Below are 27259 nucleotides of genomic sequence, written 5' to 3' on the forward strand. Positions count from 1 at the left end.
CTTCTTCGTCTTCTTTATTTCCGGTAGAGTAGACTGCGTGGTTGAGAGTTGCTGCCCTCCTCCGGTCACTGGTTGAACTGCTGTTCCAGAAAGTTATTGTTTATGACCATTTTTGGGGGGGAAAACCCTCCCACCGTTGTCACCCAAGCTCAGACAGAACAATGCACAATTTATTATTATTAAATCAAATGTTTGATGCACATCAGCATTAGTAAAAAAAATAAAAGCACACCAGGTTTGTAGCTTTTGAAATTATTTAATTTGTAGAAAGTTACCTTCAAGTCAAGACAACTCTATACAGCACATGCTTGCATTTGGGATCTAAAATAAACAGTTAACCCAGTGTTTTAAACTATCTTTCAATGTACTTGTAGTTTTGCTTGACAGCCAGCAGATGGAGTACTAACACATAAATCTGGGCTCATCGGCCTGTGATGTTCTGAATTATGTGAGAGATCAGTACACAACTGATTTGTCTGTTTGTGCTGAATGTAGTTATTTAAAAAAGGGGATTAAAACCAAACATTTTGAATTTGAAGTTCTTTACATTAAGTGTACAAAGTATGACGTATTTTGTGTAGGTAAGGTAAAAACTGACCCCCTGACAATCACGCTAAGTGACACAAATCAAACACACCCACGGTGTTGCGTCAAAACAGGTGCATGCTGGTACTAGCCAAAACACAAGATGCTAATATGCGCGCGGTTGAGAGCCACTTAAACATTAAGCTAGTTTAGTGGGACCAGGAGGCAGAGTGGACTGGTTTTAGTGGGACCAGGAGGCTGAGTGGACTGGTTCGGCTATTTATTTTGCATTAGGAATGAAGAAGCAGAGAAGTTGAGCCTGGACCAGATTGAGGAGGACTTCTTCAAGACTCGCAGAACGACGTTCGGACTGGTGAGTAAACCTAGAAACATGTTCGTGGATGTGAAGAGTCCATAGAGGTCTACTTTACTTGGGGAGTTTAATGTAGCTTAATTGTTAACAATATAACCTGTGTAAAGATGGAGACACCATATATGGTTGGTTATGCATGTATTATTGTACACTTTTCGTTATAACCACTGCAATATGTTATAATGTAATACATTATAACATATTTTTTCACATATTATACATACGTATAACATGTGAAAAGGGCCTATTGCGTTAAAGCTGTTTAATACAAAATTACACAATGAAGTGTATCTGTGATATATTTTTGTCTTTTTACACTTACTTGAGTCAAATTTCTTTAAAGTAACAGTACTTTTACTTGAGCAAAGTGCTGTAGTACTAGTAATCTTCCTGCAGATTTTATGTTTCTTTCTATCTATCCTCCTGGAATCAGATTCATAATGAGTTGAGAAGCTTTGGAGTCTTTATGATGTAAATCATCTCTCTGACTGATAGTCACCTCTTTTCTGGTTCATTTGCATTTCATGAATTCCCACTCTGCAAGCGTCACTCTCACATTTCAGTCTTTTGCTTCCTTTTTCCCCTCCCCGTATTTTTCTCTTGCCCCCTTCTTTCTCCTCGTTCACCTTCTTTCTCTGTGTTCTTTCCCCCTGACTCCTGCCATTACTCCTTCTTCCTCCTTCTCCAGCTACTCTCCTTGCTGTGTGTGACAAACACACACACACACACACGCATGCAGCTGTTTGCTGGTTGGAGCTGACCCCTCCATGTGCACACAGATGATATTGTGCCCCTTGATGACAGTAACCCCATGCTGCAGCCTTGAGCTCCTCAGAACAATGCAACATGTCAACAGAGTGTCGAAAAAAAAATGTGCCAGTCGTCCTGCAGTAATGCGTGTGTTTGCATCCCTTATGGCGCTCGTTGTGATTCAAATGTCAGAATATACAAGACTGCATGAGCAGGAGACCTGGTTTGTGGGGAGCATCAAATAATGCTCAGAGCTTCATTGAAGGTCCTCTGCTGCCTGACAGGAGCTATAGAGTCACACCAGCTATAACCTATAGATACAATTTTAGTCTTTTAGTTTAAAACCCTTCATATGTATAGCTCATCACCATTTCTCCTTAAAGATATAAAGGCCTGTTCTTGTTGAGAGTGCATGTGTTTCATTTTCTTTTCCTAAATTCCCAGGTCCGCACCTTCATTTCTGTCGGCTCAGTGGGGGATTTTTTCATCACACTGCCAACATCAAAGGCACTGAAAGTCGTTTCCTTTTCCCTCAGTAAAGCTGCTGTTTTTGGGTTACGGTTTAGTAATGGACTGAATCGCAGGCAAATGAGCCACAACATCTAGAGGATGGGTGGTGTGTTTTAAAAGCCTTTCGGGGAAAAACGCTCTGAGGGACTTGATGGATGTGCTGGACAGATGTGTCTGTCTAAACGTATTCTATCGTTCACTGGAATTGAATGATCTATCTTAGTAAAACGTAGACACATGATGTGACTTTGGTGATTGATATCTGCAGACAAAATGAAGTCCATTTGTTGCTTTTCGTTGCGGTGTTGTTCGTTTAATCGGTTTGAAACACTAACTGTTATTACAGTCCAGAGAGCTCGCATGCATACTCAACAGCTGCCTCCTGATAAGGTTTCTCGAGGGTGTGTTAGTCTTTTGTTAATGTGGATTCAGCACCACGGACAGCGCCAGCTCGCGCCTTTCAAACCACTGCAGTGTTTTCAGCTGCAGTTTCAACTGAGATACGCTCCTTTTAACCGCTTTATTTGTGGTCGTTTGAATGTCTGCGAAATGCACCGAGCAGCACTTAAATCCACAACTTTTCAACCCTAATAAGTTCATCAAAAACGATAATGACAAACAAATTCCAAAAGATAACACTTCGTTCAGACTATGTGCTGCTTCGTCGACCCCATCATGCAAGCTGAACTGACTAGAAGACCCCAGTGTTAAAGGGAGTCGTGCAACAGGTGTGCGCATTGGCCGATGGGCCAAGGAACTCCCCGGGTTCTGGACGGAGTTTGGAGTAAAGCCCGATGGGTTAGGGGGTCGCTCGTAAAACAGCAGTAAAGAGAGACAAGCCCCCCCCCCCACACATCCCCAAATCTTGCTGGTTACGGTTCACATCCAGTCGGTCCAGATGCTGACGGTGTGTGGGAACCACGTGTCTACGTAACTGCAAGTAGCTCCTCTCAGTGCAGGGCTGCATCAAGCTGCACAGCCAAACCGGAGGTTACGATTTCCTTCAGATTAAAAGTCGAGGGCAAACCGGACTGTGCTCATTTCTTTTAAAGAAAAAGAGCTTGGGCAATAGACAGAGATCTATAGGTTGTGTAAACAAAGTGTACATTGTTTTGAAGGTATAGCCTGACGACAAGAAAGTCATACTGCAACATTTTACAATATTTCCATGTTAATTGGAACTTTTATTAATGCAGTAGTTATAGTTTGGGGACCTATTATTTCCATCTGATTTTTGAAACGTTTATTTGGAAAATATCCCTCAGTGAATAAATATAAATAACTAACTTTAGTAACCTATTGTTTCTGCCTTTTATGTCACTGCAGATATACGATCCTATGATGAACAGTTATTATTTTAATTTCAATTTGCTCCACATTTCTTATGCATTTGCTATATTACTTTCTTCAGCTATCAAGTACATTGATACAAATGCTCTTTAAATAAATAAAGTAGTATGGTGTCACAAAATAGGCTGTAAGAAAATAAAAAATAATTCATATTGCAAAAACAAATAGAGAGAAATTGTGATGGTTCGGTCTTTTGTTTTGAAGAGGCCAACCGGAAATGCTTTTTTGTTGAATCGCTCCCACTTTGTTGCTGGTTAGGTATAGATAGTCAGTGCACCTCCTTGCGCCTCACCGGCCGTCGGTCGTCTCGAGCGCTGCTGAAGAAGACGCTGAAGCACCAGAGGAGCGCGAGAGGACCACGAGCCGGACCCGGTCGTCTTCTTCTTCTTCTTCTTCTACTTCTTCTCATCTAGTTTCTGGAGTAGTAGAGACATCAGAGCCACAGTCCAGCAGCTTCTTTCACCATCAGCAAGGTGAGGAAGAGGAAGAGGAAGAGGAGGAGGAGGAGAGAGGAGAGAGGAGAGGAAGAGGAGACAGACAGCAGCAGTATCTTGGCGCATTGGAGCTTATGGATTATTGAGAAGTGAAGGCCAAAACGCGGATGAAATATTCATAAGGACTTTTGAAAGAGGAAAAGTGGGATAGTGCGGAGATCCCCCGCAGTGATTCACCTGCCCGGTTCAGCGCCACATGCGCGCTCACTGACCAGAGACCTGAGAACCAGCGCTGCTGCTGGGGAACGATTCTGCATCTCGCGCGTGTGTGAGTCTGAGTCTGAGTGTGTGTGTGTGTGTGTGTGTGTGTGTGTGTGTGTGTGTGTGTGTGTGTGTGTGTGTGTGTGTGTGTTTGGAAAGGAGCCCCCTGCTGCAGTACTTGTCTGCTGTAGCCTACTGGTACAGGGATGCCACCGACTTGCTGACGGACTCCCGGTATATCCGCACCCCTCCCCTCCTCCTCCCCTCCCGCACGGACGGACGCACCGACCCCTGCGATCCCCACTAATATGCAATGGTTTTTTGTGCAGAAGCCGACAGCTGCCGCGTACCGCCGACTCCACGCTAGCGCCGCCGCATGCCTGTCCGCTGCTGCCGCTCCTCTCCCCGCGCCGCGCGGCAGACGACGCCATTTGAAGAGGAGCGCTCGGGGGCTTTTCACGCCGCGGCGGCCGGGCGGCGGCAGCAGCAGCAGCGACCTATCCTCCGCCGCTGAGGACCACCGGCCGCTGGGGCAGCCAGAGGCGGAGACCGCGGAGAAAAGCGCAGCGGCGGCCGCTCTTTTCCTGCCGCACGAGGACGACTTCGACGCGGAATACGTGCGGTCGCTGATCTCCGGGCTTGTTGAGGAACCGGGCGAGAAACCGGGCTACGAGCCGGGCTTCCAGCTCTTATTCTTGTCTATGGTGCAGATTGGGAGGGCGAAGCACCGCCGAACTGAGCCCAACAGCTGGCCGGCTCTGCTGGCATGCAAACAGGGGGGCGGACCAGCCCCCATGCGGTGGGTGAATTTTAGGCTGCCGCATCCGGAGCGCCTCTCGTCCCCCACCTCCTCTTCCTCCTCTTCCTCCTCCTCCTCCCCCGTCTCGGCCAAATCCATGCGGTTTATTTGGAACAACATTTTCAGCAAAGGATCGCATATGCTGCAGTGTCTTTGTGGCAGGAGCCTCAAGAAAAACAAGAACCCAACTGGTGAGTTTGTTGTGTGTGTGTCTCTCTCTCTCGCTTTCTGCGCGTGTACGTGCGTGTGTGGGGATGATAGAGAAAGAGAAATACTTTATTGCGTTTCTGTGTGTCTGCGTACGCGCAGGAGTGTGCGCGTGTGTGTTTCCTCTCGAGACTGCACTGTTCGGCTGCTTGCTGGTGTTTCTCTGCAATCGCAGTTGTGCAGCAAGTGAGTGCACTTCAGGGAGGGGAGGGGTGTGTGATTGGGGGCAGAGGGAGGGGAGGTGGGGGTGATAACTTATTAGCACAGAAACTGACTATAGTGGCAGTGCGTGCGAAAACGAGTGCGTGCTGTGCTTGGCAGAGATGCTGCAGAAAATCAAGTGTAATGCAGTATGCAGACCCGTTCAGGCTCCAGTAACCTGCATGATTAAACAGCACATGGCCTTATTTAGACTTCCACTGTGCATCCAGTACCGTGGAACGGGAAAGAGCGTGTTTTGTACTTGTGGCTGCAGACATTTCGGTCAGACCGTGTGGAAAGCAAACATCTCTTCTCACGAGGTTGAAGACTGAAGGTGATGCTGTGTTGCTCAGCAGAGCCCACAGCTTCTTGGGGGACTGACTTTAAGGGGTTTCGTCAAATGTTTATTGCAACTTTTTTATTCAGGTGAGCTGTTAATTATGTCCAACGTCATACCTGGTGCACCATCGGCAACATGTCCATCTTCTAAAGTTGGATTTTAGGAACATGTCTGGAGATAACTTCAAAGATCAGGGCAGGAAAACCGGTCTGTCACAAGTTCCTCAACGAGTAGAGGAATGATATAATTAAGAGTGAGATTCACTTTTTCCTTGAAGCAAATCAAATTTACAAAAGCTGACCACGTTGTTAAAGAGTGAAGTGAAAGCTCTTTGGGGAATCAACAAGCCTGTTTACACACTGTACTCAGTATATCTAGAATGTAGAAGTGCCGTTCTGTGAGCTCTTGAATGGTTCTCAGAGTCATTTCTCCTTACATTAACATCACTCTGTGGTGGCATTGAGTAAATATCTGAGTGACTTTACAGACAGTCAGCACTGAAAAGTGATGGGTTGAGGTCAGAGACATTAATGCTGTGTCTTCTCTTTGTCCCTGCTGCTTATCAGGTGTTTGACTCATTACAAAGCTCTGTCCCTGTGGTTTAGAGCTGATGTGTATGAATGCATTATAACTCTAATCTGTATAAACACTGCAGCATGGTGTCTGCCAGCTTTGGTCGTTGACTGCCTTGGGGCTATAAAGGCACACAACATTCGTGTCAAATTGCCACCATATACTTGCAGGAGACTGCAGTTTGAGGCAGATCACCTCTTAGAAACAGATGTATAAGAGAGCTGACTAACAAAGTATCATTTCCTTTACTTGAATGACTGTTTTCCTCCGATGATTCAACATCAGTTTATGAAAGGCTTCTAGGTCTTTCCTGAGAAATATATTTGTACTTCATCAACAAATATTTCAAGAAAAAAAAAAAGGCATGTGTTTGCCTCGTGTGATCGACAAGTTATCTCTGGGGAAAACACTCGAGCAATACGATTTTAGCACCAAACACAAGCCTCTAATCTTGCAGATTAAAGGTGTAAACAAACTAAATCAATATTGATGTGTTGGCGCAGGTGAAAGGACTAATTTGAACAATTGTACCGAGCGCAAGATTTCCACAGCTTCCTTTCACTGCCTGCCAACACGCTGTTGCCTGCAGTTTATAAAGTGGCACATGTGGGGTTTTTTTTGTGTCCTCTGGGCTCTTTTGTTTCTGCTTTTATTCCGTTTTATATTGTGCTCCTCTTTGCTTATTTGATGATTTGGCTTGAAGCTAGAAACGCTGGAGTCATGAGAGAAACGCGTGTGATACATAAGCAGGGATATTAACCTTCTGTCTCACAGTCAACCCGCAGTTTAAACTCCCTCTTTGGGTGTGTAAGATGTCTTTAACGGACAGTATCCAAGCTGCAGTTTCAGTATTCTGATGGTTAACGTCGTTTAGAAGTATAATATATCAGCTATAACGTGACCGCAAAATGTCATAGTACATGTTTATATATATATACAGTATGTAAAGTTCAGGGTCTCCACGTTACATGGGACATAATGCTGCATAATGTAGGTTATGGCAGTATGTGTGTATGTGTACTGAACACAAGGAAGTTCCCACCAGCATCCTGCAGCCGGCCTCATATAGATTTACAGCAGCCGGGACCATTTAGCTGTCAACGTTCTCTTTTAATTAAAGAAAACGTCACTGCATGAACTCTCTCCCTGGGAGTTCTAGTGTGTAAGTGTGTGTGTTTATGTTTGATACACACAGCAGTTGGCGGTGAAATATGGACCTGCTGGAGATGGGGAGGAGGCAGCGTTTCGCTGACTCTGGATTTGTTGCCGTTTTTTCTTCCGAATTGCACTATTTAGTTAAAGTCCGCTTGGGAGACAGAAATACAGCTTTGTTTCGTGTGTGTGTGTGTGTGTGTGTGTGTGTGTGTGTGTGTGTGTGTGTGTGTGTGTGTGTGTGTGTGTGTGCATCAGCATGTGTGTGGCCCATTCAGTAAGAAGAAGCCAGCGCTAACTTTCACGTCATGTTGTTGGGTAACTATTATATATCAAAGTTGACTTTTACTTGAACATGGGTTTCCAGAGACGCTGGAACTGTGTGAATGGAGTTCCTGTGTTGGGTCTCCTCCAGATGAACCTGCATCAGTATCATTCATTGTTAAAAAGGAATAAGGCACAGTGTTACTCACGGCCCTGTGTCCCATGTGACGTGACCCAGATAGAGATTTTAACCCTTTATAGCCCACATAGGCGTGCAGGCCCACACACACACACACACACACACACACACACACACACACACACACACGACCACTCACCTTCTCTGGAAAATTGCCATTAAGGCGTCGTGCTTGATATTTTATTCAAACACTGGAGTATAGCAGTGGGGATTGTGTCCCCTCGGATCTGTCTCTGCGAGTGAAAGGCCCACACATGCACGCGCATAAAGTACGCGTTTAATTCATATTTTCAAATTTAAATCGGCGGATATCTTTGGATCAAGAATACCAAATGCCGTATGTTCCTCAAGCTTGCAAACAAAGTCAATGTGCCTGTCCGTCTCTCTCCGTCTCTGTTCCTCAGTTGCGTGCTGTTACATCGTCCAAAAGTGATGAGATGACAAAATAGTGACAGTCATAGTGATGTGTGTTCTCTAAGGTCACACGGAGGGTTTTGGTGCAGTACTCTAATATAATCCCTGTATGTGTGTGTGTGTGTGTGTGTGTGTGTGTGTGTGAGAGTGAACTCATTAGCCCATGTCCTCATTGTCCGAAATACACTGAGTCTCCAGAAAAAAACATTTTGCCTTTTTGCTGGTCTGGTCGGCTTTCGTCTGAACTCTCATGTACGTCATACTTCACACACTCACGAGCTGTCGACTAATCACCCCCCCCCCCCCCCCCCCGTCTCAAACACATACAGATTCACACACACAGGTCGTTCATACAATCAAACCAGAACAAGCCAAACTCAAATGGACTTTGCAGGTAAAAAAAAAAAAGACCCAAAATGATCCAGTATTAGCTAAATTAAGCTAAACGGGAAGAAGAAAAATGTTGTGTGAATATCGTAAGAGAAGCTTAAAGTTGTTGCTGAATTCAGTGTTGACACAATGTATTGTTGCTGTGAGGGACTATTTCTTTGTTAGAAAGTAGCTCCAATGAACACGGTCAGTGGACTAGGGCAACTCCAGCACAACTGAGACAGGACAAGTCACTTTTGAGATTTTACAATGTGCACATTGTGTGTGTGTGTGTGTGTGTGTGTGTGTGTGTGTGAACTGACCCTTTAGGAGCACAGATCTGCTCACTGACTCATCTCTTTTCAACACAAGCTGGTTAAATAAACGTTAACCCTGGGGAATATTTAGACTCTGAAACTGCCATCTACCGAATTGTTGCATATCTGCTTTGATATGTTTTACTGAAATAAGTGGAGCTGTTGAAGACTGTCAAACAAATAAAAAGACTGTTGAACGGCTGATTACAGTGTGACTCTGTTCAGCAATGGAAACACTATAATTTTCCAAATGAAGCAATGAGTAAAAGTGGAAAGGTGAATGAGAGAATGTGTGTGTGTGTGTGTGTGTGTGTGTGTGTGTGTGTGTGTGTGTGTGTGTTTGGACCGCTCTCGCTCCAGGTTTCTGTCAGGAGAGAGTGAGTGCTGAGTGTTATTCTTCCAAGCGCATTTATAAAAAGCAGCAGGGCATCAAAGGCTGCACTAAGAAGTGTTTTCGCAGACTGAGTGATAAGAAGTAGTGCTGGGCGGCAAATGTGTAGCACGGTATTTTGTAAGATTAAACCGGTTTCAAGGTATTTTTTGAAATGGACTTAATAAAACGTCTGAAAATTGCCTGGTGATGTTCTATTCTTTGACAAAATCAAAACTCAGTCACTTGTTGAAAAGAAAAGACTTTAATTTAAACATGTGATCGCTACGTTACTGATGATGAGTTCCCACTCTGTAGCTTTTCCTTAGCGCCTTGTCTCTTTATCTCTGTCCTCCACTTCTTTCCTTCGCTCCAGCTCTCCCTCACACACACTTGAGCTGACTTTTAGTTTCCCCTTGTCTGCTTTAACCTTTTGCTTGATGACAGCCCTGCGTGACATAATGGCCATATCTGTCCCGCTCTCTATGTGTGTGTGTGTGTGTGTGTGTGTGTCGCCGATGTGTGGGTCCTCATCTGAGGCCGCGTTGGGGGATTTAAGAAGTGAGTTTCCAGTGGAGTCCATCTGGCTGGTGTCAACAGGTGTGTGTGTGTGTGTGTGTGTGTTAGTCATGGACTATGAGTTTATACTGAAGGTAGCAGAGAAGAGACTAAAGGCTGCTTTGGGAAAAGCTGATCCAGGTAAGAGACTCTTTACACTGGCAACAGCTGTGTGCATCTGTCCCGAGAGAGCAGGACACTCGCATATATGCTTTACCTCTACAGAGAATAAAAAAATAAGACTATACATGACTTCCTAGCAATGGCAGTCATCCAAATATACAGGTTCATGTATAAACTGTGGTTGTATATTGACTCATTTACACTTTTTTTGGGGCTTTATCATGATTTAAATGTCAGAGGTTTGATTAAATTGAGGGTACTTTCAGGGATTTTAGTGTCCCTGAACTCAACTCAGCTCTTACACAGCCGATGAATTTGGACGGATAATAAGAAAATACACGCAGCAGTTGAAGATAAGTCAGGCGTCACTCTCCCCTCTGTCTGGAGGACTTTGTGTGACATTGTTTTTGTTACATCCTGTCTCCTAATGTTCGGTCCAATCCACTAAATCCTCAACTTTCTTTGCTTTTTCACTTGCCTCTCAGCCAGTAATAACTTTTCTCAAAAAGCAGTAAAAAGTCAATTTGTTGACGCTGACTTGGAGCCACTGGACGAGGCAGAATGAGAAGTCTTCACACGTGATAAAAATGCTTTTTATATTGTGTTTTGATGGTTTGCGCCAGTAATTAATACTCTCTGATAAACTCGCTCTTGTGAAATGAGAAGATTGGGAGCAGTTTCATGCCTTCTTTGTCTAACTTTAAATGACTTGCTACGCTAACACTCTGCCATCTCAAACCCATGAGCCTGCTCTCAATCTAAGGCCTCAGGTATCGGATGCGGACGTAAACCGGTGATAGAATCGGTGTTTTCAAAGCCGCGCTGTCTTCATGTCTGCGTTCCGTCTCCTCTACCTGTGAGAAGTGCTGCTCTTTGATCCCTATTGCGGCACGATTTGGATTAGAGGCCTCGTGGGCTGAATGGGATCCTCAAATCTACCGTTGCCGCTGAAGCGTCGACACCGTCACTGAGAGGGATTACTATGCACGTTCTGTGTACAAGGTGCCTGTAAGGCAGCAATGTGGGGGAAACAGATTAGTCAGAGGTCTCAGAAATGTGTTTTCACCACCGAGAGCAGTTATTTGAGCAATTGTGCCTTTATACCCAGCCTATTGTCACGTCAATCTGTTGTTTATCTAACCTAAAGAAAGAGGGAAAAGGGACAGCGCTGCTGTATCACCTCAGGTTGTAGTTTTAATTGTTGATCACTGGATTCGTTAGGCTTTTGACTTTCCTTGTTTTTACCCAGCGGAGCCAGAAGTCACGACTGACCACAACAATACAAAGATCATTTTCTAAAAATCCACCACCTCGTCGGTTATCCTCCTCCTCTATCCAACACCAACTGTGAGCTTTTCCTACAGAGTGGTGTGAGGAATAACACCTTTTTTTTCCCAGAACAAAATAGCTGAAATCAGGCATTATTTTACTCAGACTTCAGCTGCAGAGAAAGATAAGTTCTCGCTGAAAACATTCTGCTTCGTCGAGCCTTGACCGCTTTAACAAAGTTTCATCTCTTGTCACGGTATCTACCTACGCTCTCCGTTCCTGTTATTCAGAACTAGACTACACTACAGCCATTGCTCCTCAAAAAGGGGCCGGCGCACTGAGCACAGCGCTGTAGACAGAGGAGCGGTGAGCTGGGAGTTGTGGTTTTGCTGAGATTGAATGAGTGCAGCTGTCGGGGAAAAGCATTTAATTCTAAGTGCTTTTCTGACCCAGATCACTGCAACGCACTCACTGGAGAAACGCTAAATGAATTTGTATTGACGGATGCATTACGTTTCTCTGACAATGGTCTTCATCTCCAGCTAGATACTGTACTTAAGTGATCGGACTTGTGTGACTCACATGGGAGGCCGCTGTTGATATCCTGTTGAATCACGATCATTTCATAACTGAGTCAGAAGATGGCAAAATGAAACCTTTATATTCAAAGAGAATGAAAGCGAGTCACTCATAGACACGCACGCGGCCAATAAGATAACCAGATTTATGTATTTAAAAAAAACAGTTTATCACCTATTACTTATGCACACTTGAGAGCAAGAAAGGCTAATATGTGGTGAGCAAAGATTGATCATTTAATCTTCTATAGCGCTGACCCAACCAAATCAAATCGAGTGCATAAAAGATTATTAAAAATGAGGAATAACTTGTTGTCTTCCTGTGAAATTCTGAAAAACAGGTCGTGCAACATTTCTCAAACCACAGAAGCAAACTTAACTGCAGTAGTTGAACAGATGTTTATGGTACTAAACAGTGGAGATGTTAGTGTTCCTACATTACATTTTCACATCATATAAACATGTTTTTATTCCATCTCCAGGCTTTGACTTTCAGCACCTCCTTAAACCAAACTCTTGCTTGAAGGATTTCTCCCTTCAGTCTCTGTAGTTATCTCTCCCCCCTCCTCCCACCCTCCCCCTCTCCTCCCATCTTCCTCTGTAGTTCTGACTTTTTTTTGGGGGGGAAAAGATCCAGAGCGATTATGTAACCGCTCTGACGCAGAAGTCCTCCATCTTCAACTGTTATCATTTGTCATCAGTTGGTCACTCCAGAGAAAAAGGCATGACCAACACAAATTGACTTTCACTGTTTAATCCTTCACACTTCAAAGCATCAACAACAGCCGAGAGATTAAAACGCCACTTCCTGTTGATATTCCTGTGAAATGTCCCAGAAGCTTTTAAACAGAGATCAATATAATATGCGAGGTGTTCAGAGGGCCTCGGCCCATGAAGCTGTTATTGACATCGTGCCGTTGTGGAGAGTCTCAAGTACTTCACCTCGGGGTGTAGACCCATGCGGGGTTGCCGATATTGTTTAGTCCTAAATGAAAAAGACAAACTACAGTTTAATGTTGTATAATCTACTAGAATCGACCTCTAGTTTGACTCAACAGCAGCTAACTCATGTGATGGCTCTGAATAAATCGACGCAGGGTGTCAACATCTGAGCTGACGTTGCTGTAAAGAGGTAAAACAAGCCATGTGCTGCAACGTTATGCAACTATATGGCAAACAAAATAGGGGACAAAAGAATGACACAGTAAAAGGCTTCACGAATGAAGAAAGCGTTCTGTCTGGTTTCTCTCCTGTCTGTCGTTTTGCTGTCTTGTTGCTAATCAAAGTAGCTTCCTAGCCTGTTGGTTTAGTGTGGAGCTTTTCTTTAAAAACCTTTTATATATTCAGGCAAGTTTAACTTGAGAGCGATGCTCTCTTTATTCAGAAAAGGCCCTGTTACACACACACACACATAGTACACACACTAGTAGAGTCGCCTTTGTTTGTCCCTGAGCAGCTCCACATACTTCAGTTCACAGTAAAACAACTACATTATTTCAGAATGTGAAAACTTTATGTTTTTTTATTCAAGGCAAACATCTTTAGAACAGCGTCTCAGGTTTTGGTTCTCATATCAAACCTCATAAACTCATAAAGACAGTCTAGCATTTGAAAAAATAAACAACTTCTTCTTCTTCTTTTGAATTATTAGTTGAAGTCCAAAGCAAGACGTACCGTTGCTGATTCAATTGAGGGGTTCCACTGGCGGACTCGGTCTGGTATGACCACTCATGGTAGCTAATGATAGCCAACATTGGACAGATGTTGATGTGTAACTGTGACTCTTTTCTTCTCGTACTGCTTAAACGTTATAGTGTCAAGTTGTTCGGCGAGCAAGAGAGGCGTCGGAAGAAATTCAGGGATAGAGAGAAAAAGGTAAAGAGAGAGAAAGAGGGGAGGGGATTCAAGACAGGAAGCAGACAGATGTAAGGAAAGAGAGAGAGAGAGAGGGCTGAATGAATAATTCAGTAGCTGATTCCCTCTCTCCTCCTCACTGAGCTGGAGATGTTACAAAGATAGACAAGGAGAGGAGAAAAGGAAAGGAGATGAGACAAGAGGAGAGGAGAGACAAGGGAATTAGAGGAGGATATGAGAGCAAAAATGAGGAGAGGAGATGAAAGGAAAGGAAAGAAGATGAACCTAAGAGATGAGAGAAGACAAGGAAAGTAAATGAGAGGGGAGGAGATGAGGAAAAGATAGGAAGGGAGATGAAACAGAGAGGAGAGTAGGGAAGGAAAGGGGATGATGGAGAGGGGAGGCGACGAGGAAAGGAGATAAGAGGAAGTGAGATGAAACAGAGAGGAGAGTACAGAAGGAAAGAGGATGATAGAGAGGAAGAGACGAGTAAAAGGGATGAGAGAGGAGATGAGGGGAAGAGACAAGGTAAGGAGATGAGATGAGTGGAAACAAGTAGAGGAGAGAAGAGAGAAGAAGGAGACAGGGATAGTGGAGGAGAGGAAGGGAGATGAAGCAGAAAGGAGAGTAGTCAAGCAAAGGGGATAAGGGAGTAGATGAGTGGGGAAGAGACAAGGAAAGGAGATGATATGAGAGGAAACAAGTAGATGAGAGAAGAGAGGAGAATGAGACAGGAGAGGAGACACAATGACAGAGGAGAGAAAGGGAGATGAAGCAAGAAAGACGAGACAAGGAAAGGGGATGGGATGAGATGAGAGGAAACAAGTACAGGAGATGAGAGAAGAGAAGGAGATAGGAGAGGAAACAAGGAAAGAAGTCTAGGTGTGTGTGTGTGTGTGTGTGTGTGTGTGTGTGTGTGAGAGAGAGGAACACAAACCCATAGACAAAGCATAAAGTCAGAGACGCAGTACGATAACTGCAACTGATGCCAGATGTGTGTGTGTGTGTTGTCCTCTCTGCATTCATCAGGTGTTTCCTCTCTCTTCGTTCGGAGATCCACCTGCGTCACTAATCACTCGTTACCTTGGAAACAGTGGATTTCCCCGTGTCTGCGCCTCTCTGAGTGTGTGTGTGTGTGTGTGTGTGTGTGTGTGTGTGGGCGGGTGTCTGAGTGTGAATTATGACTCATCCTGCTCAGTTGAGAGTGGCTATCCTCACACTCCTATGTCTGGGGAACACCCACCCACATCTGTTAGCAACCTGTCTGTCTCTCTCTCTCCATCCTCCCCTCCTTTTCACCTCTTCTTTTTCTCTGCTGTACGAATACGGCTAAATGTGATGCTCAACTGTTGCGCACTCTGTTTGTTCAGAGCAGCGGCGGAGCAGCCGTAGTCACCATGATCAAACAAAGAGCGCCACCTACAGAGAGTCTAAAAGAGGCAGTATACATGAAGCTGAATTCATTCTCGTGAGCCATGAACACAGTATGACCAAACTCACCACGTGAATCTTTCATTTACATGAATGGTTGATCATTTTGGGAAGTAAATGCCCGTTAAATGAATCATCTTGATGAGAAAAGGAACAGCTGACTCCCCAAAAGGTTGAACTATTCCTTTAAGAAGTTTGGTGTGCTATTAGGTCTTGTAAAGTTATAAAAAAACGATCAAGTATACACTGTCAAACGTCCGTAGACGAGACGGTACTTTTTTCTTTTTCTTATGTTTCACATAAGGCAACAAGTTGACAATGTTATGAGAAAAATGTTCCCCATCTGGTCCTTCTATTGGATATCTGTGAGCTTCATGCTCCCACATGCAACATGTTTAGTCCAGCAGTTTTGGTGCCGGTGCTGCACATTTACTCCCCCTCCCCCCCCCCTCTTGTGATCATAGGCAGCACTCTTTGTTGGAGCTTGAGGACAAAGACAGTCTCTCAGCATCTAAATGCTTTTGTTTTTAGCTGGTTAACCTTTTCATCTCTGGCTGGATGTCACACCAGATGCTCCTTTTTTTCATGCTGGCATGAGGAACATATTTTCACATAACTGTAAGATCCACCAAAGACTTCTTTGTTAATGTAACTGTCACAAATGATCAGTAAATCACATGACAAACTATAGCCACTATAATACCTCTATTAAACTCAATAGATGAATGCAAATATAGTTTGCTGTGATAATGATCTGTGGTCATGAATGCATCCTGAAGATGGAAAAGCACAACGTGAGTGTATTTTTTGAAATGGAGATGCATTCAAGGACCGGCTGTAAAGCTGCAGAGGTGTAAAAGAGAGGGAGGAGAAAGAGGAGGTGGATGGGTGGAGAGTGCTGTTTTCTTTTATTCCCGTAGAGGACGCTGCTGCCTCTGTGCACACTTAGAGGATAAATGTGGAAACACATAGACATGCAGGAAAAGCATTTTCTATCATATTTATGCCCTATATTGCATAGTTCAGTTTGTGTGTGTATGTGTGTGTGTGTGTGTGTGTTCTCTTGCAACCGTGTACAATGAAGCAGAGAGATTTGAGGACGAGCTAGAGTTGAGTGAATGGATGGTGGAATAAGTGGGTGGAGGAGGAGGGGGGGGGGTGCGAAGATTTTTCTTTTGAAGTTTAAGAGCTGTGTCACGCCTTCCTCCTCCGACGCTATAAAAAGCAGCAGAGGAGATGAATTTTAATGTAAATGAAGCTTTGATTTATTCATAACTCCTTCACTTGGACTGACCTGGATAAAACGACATACACATCCCCTCTTCACACACACACACACAAGTACACACACACACACACACACACACACACACACACACACACACACACACATCTTTTATGTTCCCTTTTTTCCCTGTCGGCTGGGAGAGAGACGAGCGAGGGCGAAGCAGGGCTTCCTTCTGTGTCTGAATCTTAGTGTGTCAGCAACATCAGAGACAGACGCAGGAGATCCAGTCGAAGAGTCTGGGTTTACGACAAAAGATGAAGATCCAGGGGGCTGCGTCTATATCAGTCCATGAAGATACATCGTAACAGTACCAAGTAAAGCAAAGCGTTCCATGATACAAATTGTATAACTGTACTTCATAGTTCCAGTTATCATAACTGTTGTCTGCATTCAGAACTCCATTTGGTTATTAGAACACTTAGGCCTACATGAGCCAGTTTTTAAGTCGTTCACACGTTTGTCTTGTGCAGCAGTCCCACGCTGATCATTATGTACCACACACGGTGAACTACCGCTGTGTTATCGACTACAGCCTCTATTAATACGGCTCTCAGTGAGCGCCTGGTGTTGGGCTGATGTTCTTTCACACACTCTGGTGCCACCTAGTGGACATGAGGAACCACACACATACATATTCCTGTGATGTGTTGAAGAACATGATGTGTTGTGCGTCTGTCTGCCTGTCTGCGTGTGTGTGTGTGTGTGTGTCTGTGCATCTGAGTGTGTGTGCCTATGAATAACACACACACACACACACTTACAGGTACAGAGGCAGAGAGAGACTGAAAGAGAGAGGCTGTTCGCTGTCCATGGTGCTGAAATATTTTTATTAAAGTGTTCTGACTCTCTTCTGACATCGTGAAGCCTCAAAGCATCATCCCATTATTTTTTAATCACTATAGGCTTCACCCGCTGCACTTAAGTCCTTCTTGGATCCACACATTGACATGAATACTTTAAAATGAACAGGACTGTCATTATTCAGAGTATAGAAACACTAATAGAATACAGTAAATAGAGGCTACAATCTAGGAGCACTCACATATTCATTTAACATCTTATTTTATTGTGATATAATTACTTTTTAAAGCCTCCTTGAATGTATCCTCACTTCAGTCTTTATCTGTAATCACCCAGATTAACACGCTTATACATCACTATCACTGTCGCTGTACAGTCTATATTGGGATTGGAAGGCTTTATCCAAATGGAAAAACGATTTCTATCAGCACACTGATGAAAATCAATCGAGTAGACAATGAGGTATCTGATATGCAACGTTGTCAAATGGGACTGACAATGATGGAAACGGTTCAGCCTTACAGGCACTCGAATGTGATGAGTACATTTCATGCATGTGATGTAAAACCACAGGCCAAACTACTCTCGGTTATTCATTATGAGGACGCATATTGGAAAATGTTTTGGGGATTTTCTTTGACACGAGTTTCTTCAGAAGAAAGGACCATTTTATTTCAGGGTTCTTTGTGTCCAGCTGGGTCCCAGCCCAGCTCTTTATTCTGGAGAGATGGCTGACCTACATGCTGCTCTGCTTTCCACTGCACAATTCTAATGAAACGAATGCAACACTTAAATCCGAGTATAACTTAAAAGAACAATATGTCATAGGTTGGTCTTGTATATAATGACACAGTCATGTCCTTCTAGTGAATAAAAACATCTGCAGCTCCGTCCATATATGTAACAGTAGAAGGTCGCCCCCACACACCCTTTAAACCCTTTAAAGGAGGATGACAGGTTGTTTTAGGCAGCGCGTGTGACTGCTCGCTCGGCGCGTGGCTACAGCGACCGTGTGGTTCCAGAGAGCGCTCGCGCTGTCCAAAGTCAATTTGCCCAGAACGACAATCAAAGGGACATCCGGTCATTTACTTTCAAAATAACAATAAAATACGATTGATACTGCGAGCTTTAAAAATGTTCCACTGCTTCATGTAGACTTAAAAAGCATATAACAGGGAATTAAAGGTAAATGTTTAATAAAAAGAGGACTAAATAATTACACTCTATGGTCTTTACTTAGCACAGGATGAAACATTGATACTGCAAGGGGCTTTTAACAGTTATCATTTATAGTTAATAATCATAAATATATACAAGGCTGATACAAATGTAATAAAAGGTAGGCCCTATACCAAGCAGCTGTGATGTGTCAGTTGTGTTTCTAATAAGATAAAAAAAAAAATGTAGATTAGATGAAAATCTACCACTTGATGGCAGCAACAAGTAGCAAAATGACAGAAGATAAAAGCAGAAACGAAGGCTGTGGATGTGAACACAGTACATGGTCTCCACTGTGACAGGTTATTAAATTATGTGACTCACTACAACCTATACGATCTATTTGACCAACACAAATCCTGTCCAGCCTGCACTTTGAAAGCCAACCCGCCCTCTTTCCGGTGATGCTCTGGGTAACTGTCGCTAGTTTCACGCAGCTGGAGCAGCTCGCGGCTGCACGCGCGCCTCGCGCTCCTGTCAGTGAAATACAAACGGACGTTTTCGGAGGAGAGGCGAGAATCGCTCTCTGAGGCATTGTCCTCCTTTTTCTCCTGTTTTTTTGTCTGTCTCGCCTGTTGACCATGGTCACAGAAACGGACAAACGGGGTCCGGTAAAATCGGTTGGAGGAGCCGTTCAGTGACAGCTGCTGTTCTCTGACTGACAGACAGACCGGTGGAACGTGACGGACAGGTAAACCGCTGTAGGTTTCAAGAAATCAACGGCCCGGGGAATAATGATGACAGAAAATATGGTGTAACGTGCAGTGGCGTGCTTATTTTGGACTTTACCGCGTTGTGGCTGAAGCATGGGGCCGTTATAGCCGGTAAAGCGGAGACCGGAGGTTTGCGTCTGCGCTCCGCTCCGTGGACACAACTGAGGAGACTGGAGACACGGACGGAGACGGGGCGGTTTTTGTTTCGGCGGAGACATGGCAGCGGCCATCGCCAGCGGTTTGATCCGGCAGAAGCGACAGGCGAGAGAGCAACACGCCCACCGACCGACCCCTCACCGGCGGCGGAAGAGCCCCGGTAAGAAGCAGGGGCTGTGCAACGGGAACCTGGTCGACATCTTCTCCAAAGTCCGGATATTTGGCCTGAAGAAGAGGAGGCTACGGAGACAAGGTGTGCGGGGAGGGGGGGGGGGGGGGGCAAACGCGCACGTGCATGCACAGACAATCTCACGCACGCCAATGTATTCATATGCGGGTGCGCGCTTCCACGCACATGCAGAAACGCACGCACTTTTACGCGCGGCCGCACTCATACACGGCCACATTTGCACACGCACGAACTGCCTGGCGCACGCTCGCGCGCGCTCCTACACGCACACCCCAATATCATGCACAAACACAGACTGACAGACTCGCCCTTCCCTCTTTTTTCCTCTCTCTGCTCCGTGGTGACACACGCGGGCGCGCACACGCACGCACACTGTCATGTCTTGTAGTGCCCTATGGTTCAGTAGTTTCCAGGTACATCCATTATTGAAGCCACAGATTAGTCTGTCTAGTCTCTCTCTCTCTCTGTGTCTGTCTCTGTGCATCCTTACCTCGCTCTCTCATTTTCAGCTCATAATTCAGAAGCCCTGTCACCAGCAGCAGCAGCAGAATGTCATGACTTAAAGGCAATGACAAGAACAAAACTAACGCCGCTCTCTTATTTTGAAATCCCACCTTGCTCAGATTGCTCTATCTGATTGAAAAAGCGGAAAACGTGTTTCGAGGTTGAAAAGTCAACATTTCCACCATTCAGATGTCACGTCCAACTCCAAACTTGGGACGGGTCTCGCCGTCAACGCACAGAGAATTGATTAGATTGCAGATTAGCGAGAGCAGCGTTCAATAGCAGTGGCGATAAGTGCTGTTGTAATCAATTGATTGTGTGAGAAAGCAGCAGGTGCCGATGGATGAAGGGAGGAGAGAAGGAGGCATGAAATGAGATGAGGGGAGCAGAGGAGGAGATAGAGGAGAGGCGACCGTGAGGAGTCATGTTGATAGGAATTGGTTTTCACCAGTTTGGTCTGGTGAGTGACGGCAATGTTTGGGATCTGAGAGCCAAATTACAGGTCCTCACCTCCTCCTTTTCTTACCTCCATTTTTCTTTCTGTCACCTCCTCTCGCTTCAGTTACTCTGAATCTTTCTCTTCCTTTTTCGATGGCCACTTTCCTTATTGTCCTTATTCCCTTCAACAACAACCTCTCTCTGTTTTATCCTCCCTTCTCTTTCCTTTTTTGTCACCTTTCTCCCTACCTTAGATCTTCTCATTCCATTCTTCCTTCTTTTCCTCCCTTGTTCCCTACAGGAGGAACAGACAAACAGCTTCCTCTCCTTTCTCCCTCCTACCGTCTCCTTTTACAAGTTTCACTGCATTTTTTGCAATTGTTTCCCCTTTTTGTCATCCCTTGTTTCTCCTCCACCTTCTTCTGCCCCCTTTTTGGGAAGAATATATGACAACAATCTCCTGTCCTCTCCTCCTTTCTCTTTTACATCCTCTTTTCCTCAAACCTCACCTTCAGTTCCTCTACTTTTACCCCCCTTCTCTTCCTTATTTCCTTTTTTGTCACCTTTCTCTCCCTACCTTAGATCCTTTCCTCCCCTCTTCCAGCTTCATTTTGTGTTTTTTTTCCCTTTTGTTCTCCCCCACTTTTCATATTTTTTTATTTTTTCCTCCTCCTTTCTCTTCTTCCCTCCTTTGTCACCTTTCTCCCTTACCTTCTTTCTTCCTCCTCTCCGCCCAGTCATCCACACATGCCTCAGATCTTTTCCTCCTACCTTCCAGCTTCATTTTACTTTTTTTTCCCTCCCTCTTTTTCCATCCTCCCTCCCTCCTTTTCCCCTTCTTCCGTCACTCCCTCCTCTGTGTTCCCAGCTGTGAGAGCTGCTGGTGAAAGCTTGGCAACGTCCACAATCTGTGTGTGTGTGTGTGTGTGTGTGTGTGTGTGTGAGAGAGAGATATGCCAACCTCCCCTCCTGTCTTCCAGAGGTTTTGTGAAGGAGAGACAAAATTATCTGCAGCCGTCATTACTTGATCAGAAACGTGGTTGATTACAGCTCAAACTTGGGCGCTTATATCGGCTAGAGTTAGACGGCCATGGAGCCAGAATTGGCTTTTTATTCAAATGTGATATCAGTCCAATTGTGATATGATGGAGGTTTCTCCTCAGTGTGTTATTCTTAGTAATTAGATGTCTGAGTGGGTAGTTCACGGCGCTGGTGTGGGAGGACAGTATTTACGTCCTGCAGTGAAATCAGTCTTTAAGAGCCGCTACCTCACCTAAAGCTGCTTCATCAGGATTTGATTGTGACATGATGGACAGGAGTTCCCCGCCAAATTAAAAGATAATCCACTGCCATGAAATATTGGCTTTCGGTAGCTTCAATCGAAAAGATAAATCATGTGGCCTTAGAAATTCCCATCGGCTGAGTCACACCACCAGCCAAGAAAGGTATTCTAGTAATACATGCCGCCTCCGAAATGCAGCTGTAATATATCCACATCAGACGGGTTATAAGCCAACAGAATGACAGATGCATAAATGCAAAGCCGGGCTGGAAGGTACACTCTGCTCTGTGCCGCCCAGGTCTAATTCAGCAACATTTGTTACTTTGTCTTATAAATGAACACTTAGAAGTGACATGACGAGTTCCGGAAAAGGATAAGAGACGATAAATTACATTTCTTCTTGTCGTTCGTCTCACAAACAAGCTCTGAGAGATTGATATGTGACTGATTTCAGTCCGTGTGTGCTCAGTTCTGTTCTGCTCTGACAGACGGATGCCGGGCAGGTAAACCCTGAACCATAAAGCAAAGAGAAATATCACAGCTGTCAGATGGAACGATGTTTACTTAATGCATAGGATTTTGTGGCGTTCACAGGAAAGAGGAAACAAGAGAAGACAGTTAAAGTGAGGAGTGTGTGTGTCTGCAGGGATGCAATAAAGGATTCATTTCATTATCGATTAACACACCAACAATTCTTTTGATTAATTGTTTAGCCTATAAAATCACAACTTCTAGCAGCCTGAGACGATATCTTGAATGTCTTGTTAGCTAGTTAATGGAATATAGTCATGGAATTCATTGTGCACAGCAGATATTGGTCTTCTCCCTCCCTGCTCTTTGCTGCCGTCGTGCTCCTGGAGCAGATATTTCTTGTCTTCAAACGCTACGTGTTCCCGGCTGCTTACCTGAGACCAGTTTGCCACAGATGTCCTCGAAAGGTGCACCAGCTTTCACACATTTTTACTCCCCAAACCACAATTTGAATGTTTCGGCGCTTGATTTTTTTTGTGTTGATGTTGTGTCTCGCCCTCAGCCGTGGCCGTGAACTCTGCGTAGTGACCGAGAGGATGAGATTATGGACCTGCCAAAATAAGGATTCGCTGCTGAGATGAGGAGTTAAGTGAGGCGAGAGGACGCTGGAGGAGCCAGTTGGGCTTTTTCAGGCACCTGGTGAGGACAGTCCGGTGGAACTTTGACTTAATAAAACACGTAGCTCACTACGTAGCCCTGCGGTTCACACTGTCACCTCAGTTCTCGTAATGCGTTATAATAAGCAGGTATGGATCATCGATAGTTGACATCAGTGTTTCCCTCTGAATCGTATTCCTGTCGAGGCTGAAAAGGCCTCGATGATGATGATATGCGGCGCATTTACTGTAGCTGAACCCGATCTGAACGGCCCAACAGCGTCCGTGTTTTAACAAGAAACCCACTCTTTTCAGCACACTAAGTGTTCCTCTAATCACTCAACGCTTTCATGTAAATGAGGATGAAAGGGTTGCATTCACTTGCTGCTCGAGACGTCTTCACTCGAGATGGTGTGTGTGAAAAAGAGAGAGAGAGAGAGAGAGAGAGGGAGAGAGAGAGAGAGAGAGAGAGGGTCTTTAATGCATCGCTTGTATGAGACGCCCATGTTGGTATTTTATACCATGTTAAACACTGTATTTAGACTCAGACTGGAGCGGATTAACAGACAATATGACAAATATGTCAAATCAGCGTGGCCGCCTGACAGGCTGACTGATTGAATCAGATCACATTATGATGAAAATGTAGCTGTGTGTGTGTGTGTGTGTGTGTGTGTGTGTGTGTGTGTGTCTGTGTGTGGATGGGGGAATACCCTTCCACTGGAACAGTCTGGAATCACGAAGCAGTTGCCGTGGCAACGCGAGAATGGGAATTTCCCTAGTAACAGACAGAATGTGGAGGTGTACTGGGAAGAGTGGGAACGTCAGGTTGGGAGCGAGTGAAGGGACAGCGGGATGCTAGACGGACGTGTGGACACATAAATAGAGGATGAGTGGAGGATGAGTGGATGCAGCAGGACAGTTATTGATCTTTCATCCGTTACAGCGGGGAGTTGTGCCAAAACCAACAATAACACCATTTGAGTCTTTGCTTTACCTGTAATAGGGCCGGACTATGCGATTAAAAATCTATAGCACGATGAATGACATCACATAAGATGAATAGGTCCTTTCATGCGTTGGCTCAGTTGTAGTGTTTGTCCTAATCAATGCAGTGTGACACGTTAGAGAGTCTGGATTAGACTGGGAGCTGGTTTAACCTCTGGTTAGCTGTGGATGGTTATTTATTCTCAGTTTAATTCTAAGGATTTCAGATGAAGTATTTATTTAATATGGAGTTAATATAAGTTGATCCAAGATCCACTGTCGATGATTAGATATTTGGTTTATTGTCCGGTCCTAAATCATAATAACTAAAACTTTCTTCCCTTCATATCTTACTGTGAGAAACATAATCTTTTTTTCTACAAGCCCTTGTTTGGAAAGTATATTGCGTGGACTTGCAAATTCCCATCAGCTGAGTCACACCTGCAGCCAGGAAAAGGTATTCTGGCGTTCCACTGAAATGCACCTGTACTCTCCTCTTTGCCTCCAAGTGTAATGCGGTAACATTTCACGGTATGTTTCATAAATGAATAGATGAGATATATAGAGCTTTGACATGTTTTAAAAATAGATAAGAGACAATAAATTGCATTTCCAGCAGTTTCTTCTTGTCGTTCGTCTCACAATGGAGCTCAGAGAGATTGATATGTGACTGGTTTCAGTCTGTCTGTGCTGATTTATGTTCCGCTGACAGACGGATGCCGGGCAGGTAAACTTTAAACCATAAAATATCACGGCTGTCAGATGGAGTGATGTTTACTTAATGCATAAAAGTACAGACCGTGCTGTGCCTTATTCATAGGAAAGAATAAAGAAAAAGGACGTTAGGGATGTTTGTGCACAGGGCTGCAACCACCAAACCTGTTCATTGTCAATACCTATGTCGATATTTAGTGTCAGAGAGAATGAACAAAACATCCAGCAATTCAATAAATACATGATGAAAACTACAATAATCCAAAGAAATACAGTAAGGAGTACAGAGAGCACACAGTGAGTGGTGAGCTGGGAGTTTTGTCACTTGGAGTGCTGGCAGTGAGCTTCACAGCCCCTCTTCTCCCCTGCTGCACAAGATGGATCCTCCACAAAGATGGAAAACACCCCTGCCTATATCTCTCTCCCTCACACACACACACACACACACACACACACACACACACACACACACACACACACACACACACACACACACACTCTCTCTCTCTTCATAAACTGGGTCAGTCTTTGCTTTTCTGTCTCTGTGCATTAGGGTGCACCTGTACTCATTCACTCTCTCACACACACACACACACACACACACACACACACACACACACACACACTTTCAAAGGGGATTCCCACCCCTGCTTTAAGACGCTAGAGGGAGAAAGGGTGTGGCCACATGTAAGTGTGTGTGAGGAGTAATGATGACAGAATGGAGCAAACGCCTGCCTGTATCTGCACTACTATTACATCACTGAATGTGTTTTTGCTCATTCTATCCTGCTGTCTCTCTCTCTCAGTCAGTCTTTGTCCCTTAGCTCCTCCCCTCTGCTACTTGTAGTTTTTCATCTTTTTCTGCGAAATCAGTCATTTTTTAATTTGACGGTGAAAAGCACGAACCAAACTGTGAGAGGCAACAGCGACTGCTGTTTAGGATCAATATGCATTAGTAAAGACCACTGCATGAACTATAATGGAACAGTGATTAAGTTGTTTTTGAGATATTATTTCTGTGAGTTGTAGCAAAGATAAGTACTTTACAAACAGCATATTTATACACATTATTCACGTTATAGATGAAGTGCTTTAGGTGGAGAGAAACCATTAGAGAATCACAGTTATCTAAGTTTTAATAAAGGGAATCCTCCCCACCGGTTGATAAATATGAAACTAAATATCGGAGATGCAAAGCCATTATGAAGCTTCTCTACGCCATCAAAGGTTCAGCAATAATTCATCAGCGTTATTCAAGTGGAACAATGACCACGAAGGAAGGATTAGTCCAAGAATCCTGTAATGGATTGGATGTGCCCGACTAGTCTCCACAGGAAATCCCCCAGGATGCATCAGGTCGCATGTGGTCACATTCTTCTTTAATGCCAAACTGCAGTGTATCTCCAATGTGCCCTGCAGGATTTGTTCAGAAATTGATTTATGGGGATGAATTTGTAGATAAATCATTCTGTGGAAGCTGACAAAACTTATCATTTTCTTTTCATTCGCCTGTTCATTATTTACGGGGCTGTCCTGATTTTGAAGATCGGCTCCTCTCAACTCTTCTTCCCCCTGTGTCTCTGTCTGTCTGTTTGTGTGTGTGTGTGTGTGTGTGTGTGTGTGTGTGTGTGTGTGTGTGTGTTGTGTAGAACCACAGCTGAAGGGCATAGTGACCAGGTTGTTCTGCAGGCAGGGCTTCTATCTCCAGATGGGCCAGGATGGAAGCATGGATGGGACCAAAGACGACAGCACCAACTCCTGTAAGAGGACACACACACACACACACACACACACACACACAGATAGATACCATACACTATCAGGTGTGCCGATATATTACAGTACATTTGGGGAAAGGTATACATTTGCAAACAGACAATGCATGAAGTATCTGAAAAGGAAAGACTTAAAGAGAAAACCAGAATTTCATCACAGCAAAAGAAAAAGCCAGACATTGTCTCTCAAGGGCAGATAGTTATTTAGAGACATGTCTGTCTCTTGTCCTCAGCTGATTTGATGGAAGGTCGAAAGACACAGTTGTGTCTCTCTGTGAAGAGGGGCGAGCAGCAGAAGAAACATGTAATGCATCGTGTTTATTATGGAGATAATTCAACAGTTAAAGTAGGGTCAAGCCCCTCTGTTTACAAGGGAATTAGAAACATTGTCAACAATCTGTGCAATCTAAATGACTGACAGTTGTTGGTAATGATTGAACGTCGCAGTATATGCGGTCGTAAAGATTTTCATTACGCCGCGTTCTGTGGGTTTTTCAGCGAGCACACCAGCTGTTCGGCTGCATGCGACAAGTGGCCGCTCGGAGGGTTTCGTTTCTTGAATCCTAGTTTATTGGACCTCTGCCCTCAGGGAGCGTCTGCAGATGGATGGCTTATTGATTCATGTGGCCATTGCTATATTCTGAAGCGCTGAGAGCGATGAGAGAAAATCAAACGCGAATCAGTAATCGAGCCACTCGCTTGTCCAAAGTGCTCTTGCCACATTGGCCAAGCCGGTCGCTCCCTTCCATCCGCGTGTTGCAGCAACGTCCCGCTTGTTTGCTATGTTTGTTTTCAATTTTTTTTTGGCGGATGTCTTTACCATCACCATTTTAGATTTCTGCCAC

The 27259-nt window shown here is 44.5% G+C and overlaps 1 protein-coding gene across 3 annotated transcripts in view; it reads left to right on the plus strand.

Annotated features, from left to right (window-relative positions):
- Positions 1-4842: 4842 nt before the first annotated feature.
- Positions 4843-27259, plus strand: part of LOC137878872 (fibroblast growth factor 14-like) — a 42126-nt gene continuing 19709 nt past the window's right edge. The window contains exons 1-2 of one of the 3 annotated variants that reach the window (XM_068719335.1): positions 4843-5193; positions 26289-26399. In XM_068719335.1, coding sequence (XP_068575436.1) covers positions 4905-5193; positions 26289-26399 — 400 coding nt within the window. In that variant the 5' untranslated portion in view covers positions 4843-4904. Of the gene's footprint in view, positions 5194-10006; positions 10108-19041; positions 19651-26288; positions 26400-27259 lie in introns of those variants that run through there. The other 2 variants (XM_068719338.1, XM_068719337.1) reach the window with 2 other exon arrangements.

Source organism: Cebidichthys violaceus, unplaced genomic scaffold (assembly GCF_023349555.1).
Source record: "Cebidichthys violaceus isolate CVI_PGR_0920_01 unplaced genomic scaffold, fCebVio1.0.p SCAF_24, whole genome shotgun sequence".
NCBI classification, from domain to species: domain Eukaryota; kingdom Metazoa; phylum Chordata; class Actinopteri; order Perciformes; family Stichaeidae; genus Cebidichthys; species Cebidichthys violaceus.